The sequence below is a fragment of the Homalodisca vitripennis genome, chromosome 8 (genome assembly GCF_021130785.1).
Source record: "Homalodisca vitripennis isolate AUS2020 chromosome 8, UT_GWSS_2.1, whole genome shotgun sequence".
NCBI lineage: Eukaryota > Metazoa > Arthropoda > Insecta > Hemiptera > Cicadellidae > Homalodisca > Homalodisca vitripennis.
The window spans coordinates 119,811,683-119,820,660 of NC_060214.1; the positions used below are offsets into that span (position 1 = coordinate 119,811,683).

General features: G+C 34.8%; 1 protein-coding gene across 1 annotated transcript in view; it reads left to right on the forward strand.

The window, feature by feature from the left end:
• LOC124368349 (zonadhesin-like) overlaps positions 1–8,735 on the forward strand; it is a 24,049-nt gene extending 15,314 nt beyond the window's left edge. The window contains exon 2 of the mRNA XM_046825623.1: positions 8,290–8,735. Within this exon, the coding sequence (XP_046681579.1) occupies positions 8,290–8,735 (446 nt within the window). The remainder of the gene's footprint in view (positions 1–8,289) is intronic.
• Positions 8,736–8,978: the final 243 nt, after the last annotated feature.

Sequence of the window (8,978 nt, forward strand, 5' to 3'; positions counted from 1 at the left end):
AAAGCCACTTGTAAAACTTAGAAAGTAAAAACTATGTACACTATTTTCCTTATGTCCTACTATTCAAGTATCATTTCAAGACTAGTTTTGAACGACGTAATATTTAATTTAGAACTATTATTGGCTGAGTGTTAGCGAAGATTATGACTCGAGGGAATGACAAAATTTAATTTATGTCTGTCTGTCTGTCAGCACGATATCTCAAGAACAAACTGAGCTGTGAATTTTAAAAGTTGCATGAAGCGTCATTCCATAGAAACAACATCGATTTCGATGATGGTGCATGTGACTCTTTGGGATTTGGCTGAGCGTTAGCGAATATTTTTACATTGGTCTAGTGGGTAACGATGATTGCACCGAGAATATAGCAGGGTAAATAAGTTTGAAAGCAAAATGTGAACAATCATGTGCGATTTTAACATGTGACATCACACCTCATGCAACACCTTTAAGTGACTTTGATATGTAGAACTTTAGAATGATACCTAACTTAATGAAAAAAAATGTTGTATGTCAAGTGTGTTGTTTCGAGAAGATCTCACCAGTTATACCATACTAGAAATTTTACGTGAAACGTTATTTATACATAGACAAGAATGAGTATAATGGTGCAAGTCCAGCCTTGGAATTTGGCTGAGCGTCATTGAAGTCTATCACTCAGTAGGCTAACAACGATTTCTCTTTTCTCCGTCAGGGGAATGTAATCTTGAGAATGTATCGATCTGTGGCCATGAAATTTTTAATTCTACCTTAGCAAAGCCCGTTACGCGATAAGTGGTGTGGGGTGTGACGCACTTCTATCTTATAAAAGTATTTATTGATCAAGAATAAAGACTTCAATTATTCATTTAAGATAAGGAACAAGCAAGAAGTTATACGAAATGATAAAGCTTGACAATAGGCAAGTAATACTGACAATACCATTTAATCGTACAAGTGACATAAACGTGACGCTGCGCCATTATCTAGAGCAGACAACGTAACCTAGATCAGTACTACAATACTAACTGAATAAGAATGATGCGTGCCTCTTATTGTTTCAAAATAAAAGAAATTGAGTAGTAATTATTTGCTTTTAGAAGAAGGCTACGCTTATATCCCACACACTTAAGTGAAGTCCATCCCGAGCTCGGAGTAATCATACAGGTTGTGACAGAAAACCTTAGTTAGCTATGTGTATTCAGGGGTAGCCCAAGTGGAGTTCGCCCCTCCCCCCCCCCAAACAAAACCGTCGTAGAAAAATAATAAAAAATTCTGAGAAGAATATAAGTTATAACTATAACAAGTTTAATAAAAAATAAAATTGTACATTTGTTAACGGTTTTAAACCCTTAAATAAATATAATAGTTATAGGTTTCTATGTTTTCTCTGATTATGTTTACCCTACTCTAGGACAAAGATGAAAACGTCTTATATTTTGTTGAATCAATTAATTTAAGTTAGTAAATAAATAAAATAAAATGGATTAGTTTCAGGATAGTTGTGTAAAACAATTAATACTTTCTTAAAAATTAATTTGATACATCTAAAACGTTTCGGTTTTTTATAATGGAAATCTATTTGTTACCCTCTTTGGTTGCATAGATAAAAAATTTAAATAAAATAAAATTGCCCTACTGTGGATGTTATAAAACTAATTTTTAAAATATAAAGCGTGTACCAAACAAAATTAAATCACTAGGAAAGTATACTTTTTATTGATTATAAAATTAAATTCAAAATTTATTTTCACCAAGAATAATACAAAACTGAATTTGTTTATTTATTTAACTTCGTATAAATAATACTAACGGTCACAAAATAGCAAAGAATTCCGTTATTTCAAATAATCTTAAAGTATACTCGCTCTTCATCCAATTATTTTGCGATAATATGAGTATAAAACTATTAAATTATAGTTTATAACTGAAATAAATATATAAAAGTGATGTTAACTTTATCGCCCATCACCAGAGAGGCGTATTAGAGTTCCCCTTAGCCAAGGAGATGAAGACAGAGGTCAATAATTGAACTCACCTCCCCAACTTGGGTGGTTTCCAAACCCTAATTAATTAAACTCCACTAGAGAGCGCCCCGCCCAGCCAAGGGCTTCTTCTTATGTCCTCTGACGTCACCTCATTGCACGAATGCCCTTCAATACACTGCACTGACTCTCTGCTGCACTTGGGTACGAATTGTGATATTGTACGTGAAAAGTAGAACATTTGTATAAATGGCAATAGCCAAATTTGATTTCAATAAACATTGAACATGAAAAGTACTTGCTCCGCCGGGACTCGAATCCGAACCTCTTACTTTCCGGGTGAGTGTGCTACCACTACACCACAGAGCCCTTACTTTTGACTTAGTTAATTGAATAATTGTATTTAACTTGAGCGATTTTGTCACATGTGGTTTAAATAACCAAACTAGCCTATGATCGGAAGACAAAGTTTTTTTTTAAGTACTTATAAAGCGACTTTTATTTTCATTCATTACATTTGTATAAATGTGGCAAGAACCGAATTAAATTTCAATAAACATTGAATCACAAAAAGTACTTGCTCCGTTGAGACTCGAACCCGGATCTCTCTCTCTCCCCCTCCCACCCTCTCCATCTTTATCTCCCCCTCCGCCTCCCTCTCCCTCCCCCCCCTCTCTCTCTCTCATATATATAATTCCAAATAAAAAATAATGTTCTATAAACATAGGTCGAGAAATGTGTCTTTTAATTGCTAGCCGCATTTTGTAATGTGTATACAAATAATTTTCTCTAGAACTATTAAAGCTACAGATACAGATAACTTTAAGCATAGGTTATGAAAAATTACAGGGAAACTCTAAAAAGAGTTGTGTAATTTGCTTTAATACTAACAATATAGCGGCTCTTACAAATTTTAAAGTATAACTAGCTGTTTCCCGCGGCTTCGCACGCGTCTCTTAAGCTTTGCCCGTATATTTCTTTGCCTTCAAATAGTGTTTAGCTATTTAATATACGTAACTGTGTCGTAATTGCAGTTTATATTGTGCAGGCGCTTTGATAACTTTTATATCTTGCAGTACAGCCTGGTGGTGAGTTACATCAATGGGCATTGCATATAAATCTTCTACATAGAAAAATACAAATAAATACAAATTTTCATAGTGATCGGTCCAATAGTTTCTGAGTCTATAAAGGACAAACACACAAACATTCATTTTTATATATTATTATTGATCATTGGTGCAATCTGAATTTAAAATTAGGCAATGACGTCTTCTATCCAACCTGCATTACACTACTGATCAAGCACTTTAGAATAAAAATTTTCTAAATTTTAAATGTAAACAAATGTTTCTGCCTCTTTGATGAACTTCAGCTGAAAGTATTAACAGCTGTTAAGTATCAGTTCGCTTTGTATTATGTGTCGTAGCGCAGTATGACGGATCCAATATAAAACACTCTAACATCAACAACGATTTATAATATTAAAAAATTAATTAAATAAACTATTTAAATTGGACCAAATTTACTCTAGTATGTATGCCTATGTTACTTCCAGGAACGTGTAGAATCACTGTACAAAATTTCACGATGTTTCGTGCATTGGTTCCAGAGCTATAACGGAACATACAAACAAACATTCGCATTTATATAGATAAAAAAACTACAGGATACACCCTATTTTACAATTTTTATAACAATTCCAACGATACTTTCTTCAAAGAATTCCGCTAACGGAGAAGCGAGCAAGAACACTGTAGAGGCAAGAACGTAGCCAGGAAAAATTGGTGGGAGGGGGGGGGTCCAAACAACTGATATTTTCCCGTTGTAGACAGAGAGTAAGGCTTCATTTTCTTCCTTAAAAGGTTCTTGGCCTGTTTCTTTGTTGAGAACGATCTTTCAGCATTATATGTCAGAAATACTGAATTATTTAAATAATAACAATAGTTTACTAAAAAGTAATTGAAAAGATTAAAAATTTGGGGGAGGGGGTCCGGACCCCTTGGGTCCCCTCGCTGGCTACGTCCGTGTGTAGAGATAAGCTTGCACAAGCCAAGATCTGTCTATCATGAGTACTGTCAGCCACAGCAGTTTGCAAGACCCTTTTCTGAACACCCTGTAAAATTGACAATCAGATCTGCATAACTATTGAATCGAACTGTGAATTGGCATTTACGTCGGAATAAATAAATACAATTAAGACAAAATATTTGTTTCGCAATGTGACAGAATGAAAATAGAAACGTCATAGCAAGTCGGTTGGTTGTCAGTAGAATATAGGCAGACCTCGAAGACCTTATGCAACTTCCTCATTGTAGGCAAAATATGGTTCTCAACTTCTTTCACAATGAAATACACAATTCATTCCTTGTAAATAACAAGGAATTACAAAGTATGAGTAAGACACACCACGTGTTGTACCAGTCTTTGCTGAGGGTACATGTAAAATTTCAAACTAGTAGCTCTTTTCATTCTCAACATGTCTTCCGGACAGATTGATAGACAAGAAATCATAGGAAATAGAATTTGACATAAACATATCATGATTATATAAAAGAATCCTTGTAGAATTTATGCCAAATTTAAAATCTAAATGTGCAATATTTCACGACATATCTTACCACATGATACATTCAAATTTTTCAATAAATTAGGTACCATAACATACATTAGCTTGTTTATGTTGGGATAGTTAGGCTACACGAGTTAATATGTCCCATATTTAAATCTCTTACGAGTGTATTGAGTTTGTTTACAAATTTATTTACTCTGCTATTTTTCGTTGCCATCATGGTTACCCATAAGACTAATGTAAAAATACTCGGTAACGCTTAGCCAAATCCCATGGAGTGACATGTACAATCATCTATCTTAATATTCCTCATACATAAATAAAGCTTAATGAAAAATTTCTAGTTTAGGTCAATTTGTTTTTTTTTAGATATCATGCGGACAGACAGACAGAAATGAAATTTGTTCATTCCCTCGAGTGATGGATGGGCTTTACTAACGCTCAGCAAATTATAAATAAATTTGTATTTGTGCTATTAAAAAACAAAACAGTTACGTCTAGTGTCAATAAAAAAGTTTAAGAATTTCTGAAGATACCTTTAAAATAATTTCACTTTGGTGATGAAAAATGTTTCAAATAGTGTCGGGAAAATACATAATGTTCGTTTAGACGTGTCACAAAGCATATGCCAATGAACGGCGAATTTAATATTTATTGTGACAATGCCATCCTTAACAGATGTAAATAGATGAGATAAGGGTCTAAAAAACCCACTGCGTACTCTAAAGTGAATGTGTCCTAGACATGTTAGTTGCTCAGTTTGTAGGTCAACGCGTCTACGGCCTTGCTTGCTGCCAATGTTTTCACTGAACACAACCGCTGAAAGTGTGTTAAGAAGGACTTGTTTGTCCCTCTACCCTTTAGAGAGGGTTTATTTCTAATAGTGCCTTCCTTTATTATTTATTCTGCAGTTTTAAAATGGGAGACAGCTAGAAGTCAAGGGCGAAGCTACATTGTGGGTATTTGGGGAAGAATATCACCCTCAAAATGAGATATCTCTCGATAGTAAACAACTATTACCCCTAATTGGTGTCCGATCCAAGTTGCAACCTAAGTGCACTACGCTCATTCAAAATTGGATGAAGGAGAAGCATGTTGCAAGCTTGTGGCATGCGGAGGCGTATGGACAAACCTGCAATTTCTATTGCATGCGCAATACCTTTGAAAATTACAATCTGAAAAATATGTAAGTCTTTCAGTTCTTCATATTATCCGCTTCTCCCAGTACTCTTTTTGGGATGTAATCGAACCTACCCTAAATGATCCTGCTAAAAAAAGCCGATAATAACTCTTGAAGCATTGATTTTGGACTCTGCCTGAATTATCAACTTGATATACACCAATTATAGTCCATCTCCATGATCCTAGTGTCTAATTCTTCTTCATTGCCACGAGCAAAGACAAAAATTTTTGCAACACTGGCATTGTAGAGCTTGTAAAATTTAAAGAATATATCTATTGTGCCGTTATGATATCGAGGAACATTCATCCATTTCCAATTCTTTGAACAGTCATAGCTTTGAAGGATAAACCCACAAAATGGTCTGACCTTTCTTAGCATCATTTACTAAGATTAAACTGTGGCAAAGATAAAGAAGAAGTAAATTTATCGTCTTAAATCATCAATCTTTGCTTTGTATCATTAGTACAAATCTTCATCACCTCATCCGAATGGACTTTTCAACAATCCAAGTCAGCCTTAAATAAACGTTCTAAGATAAACCCTACACACAGACGTCACCAAACAGGGTCATCATTAGGATATTTTAGGTTGAATGCTGGAAAGTGGACGCTGGAGAGTACCTACAGTTTGGCGCTGCTCTAATTGGAAAACGAGCGAACTTTTGAAAGAGATCTTGGCAGGTTTGGAAAACTAAAGCTTTAGTAAATCATTCCGCTCATTAGCAGGGTTATTCATTTCAGATTATTGGAATAATCTTCCGTTCAGTCCTACATCTTAGCCATTCTTTAATATACATTTCTACCATAGTATGGCTCTTTCTTACCATCTTCTGACAAAATATCAAACCACCTTTCAGAAAACCATGTTCCACTAGAAGACCTAAGGAATTTGTACATACTCTGGCACAGGAATCTTGCATTTTAGAAAAATTATATTCTAAGAATGTTATGGTGAATTTCAACACATATTTTGTGTTCGGTAGTCCACAAAACACAAAAAAATCTTTCTATAATCAAGACTGAATAATTAAATTTCCTCTCTGACATAAAAACGAATTGCCTAAATATTACTTAGACAACTGCGTATTGCGTCCTTACAATAAAAGCAGCCTCGAATATTGACGAATTCCAGAGTTGTAAGAGCAGTACGATTTTCTTGCTTTGGAGGAAAAACAACTCCAACAATATATTATTGTTCTTGTCTTAAAGCCCGCCATTGTTGCATTGTTGTTGCAACCATTCCCTGGGGAGATGCAGACCTCCTTGTGTTGTTTTTATAAATGAGCGCCTCTGAACAATGACGTCTGTCCAGCAAGACCGTCATCTTTAAAGGGAATAATTTTCTTGAAAATCAAATTATTTTGAGGTACGTAGTGTGCAGTGAAATTTGATTTGGAATTTAATTTTGGATGGTGTAAGCAATATTACTCCATTTCTACATAGTTTTGACTTATGCACCGTGCTACAAACCGTTTACTAAAGTAGTAATGCGTTATGTCAGCATAAAGCAGCTCACTAGATTGTCATACGTGAAATTTGAAAATGTCGACAATTTTTGACAGCGCACAACTCAATATTTTGTACTGTGGGCAAGGATTTGTTAAATACGTGTGAATGTTCGGATCATATATGCGGATTTGAAAACCAAGGAAATGGTTCCAGAGTATTCGATTACTCGTAAGTGTTTCACGAACTGGGTCATGATTAAAATAAAGTTAACGTGTTTATTTTTACGACGATAGTTTTTAAAATCTTGTGAGCAAGGAAAAATATACGTAGTAAAAATTTTTTATATAAAAAAATCAATTTCCCCATCAGCGTAAATTATTTCGAAAATAAATATTTACCGTTAGTGTTTTTTAAACGAATTTTAATACATCTAAAATAAATTTATTATTTTTATTTCGAAACCTTCTTTTTATCTCTCTATTTAATTGAAAGCATTGATAGTTACTTTTCCTTAAGGAATTATTCCAAGAATCATAAAGTGTTTACTGCCCAAATAAAATTGACATTGTTTTGATACACAGCCAAACTATACTATTTAATGTCAATACGTTTTATATGACTTGTATAAATATGAATCAGTATGACATCTATTTGTTGAAAAGTTTCAACTTTAAAATTTTCAACTCATAAAATTATATTTTGAGCGAACCAGCAGAATATGGTATATTTAAGCACTTCAACTTTTATAACCATGACTGCACGTCAAATGCCTAATTAAAAAATCCAATAGCTAGCTGAAACTAACTAGTAACATGATTATGACTTTAATATCGTTATACAAAATAATATAAGCATTAACCAATTTAGGCAGATTTTATATACAAATTTGGCTTATTACATTTCTGAAAGTTTATATACATATGAATAATACTAATATACATATGCTGCATAGCGCTGCATGTAGAAACGATTAACAAAAAAAAGTTTTTGCCCATTTAGAAATCTATCCAACCCATTTCTAAATCTTCAAAGACCGTATCTTAACTGTCATACCCTGTCTAAATGTGTCCTTTCCAGGGCAAATATTTTTTTCTTAAGAAAAAGTTAAATTTGTTTCTCTAGCTGACTGTCTCGCACGCACTCCAACCTACCCTACCCGAGAGCCAATTTACCTTACCCGAGAGCCAATCTACCTTACCAGAGAGCCAACATATCCTACCAGAGAGCCAACCTACCCTACCCGAGAGCCAATCTACCTTACCAGAGAGCCAACATATCCTACCAGAGAGCCAACTTACCCGACACTGAGAGCCAAGCTATTTCACCAGAGAGCCAACCAATCCTACCCGAGAGCAAACCTACCCTACCCGATAGCCAAGCTATCCCACCATAGAGCCAACCTACCGTACCCGAGGGCCAACCTACCCTACCCAAGACCCAACGTACCCTATCCGAGGGCCGATCGTTCTACCCGAGGCCCAACTAGTCTGCCCAAGGGAAAACCGTTCTACCCGAGAGCAAACCTACCCTATCCGAGGGCCGACCGTTCTACCCAAGAGAAAAGGTGACTGTTGCGCTGACGTGTTGCGATAAGATAACCTGATACAACAACAAGAGAATATTTATATCTCCTTAAACAATATTTGTCTATAATAAATCATGGTTAGTTAATTTTATGTTGTTAAACGTGTAGAAAACATATGTGTGCTCGGTATAATGCATATGTACACAGACAAATTTGGATATTTTAAGTGCATATTTTAATGCCTTCAAAAAAGGATCCATTTCAAATTTTGTCTGTATCACGTTGA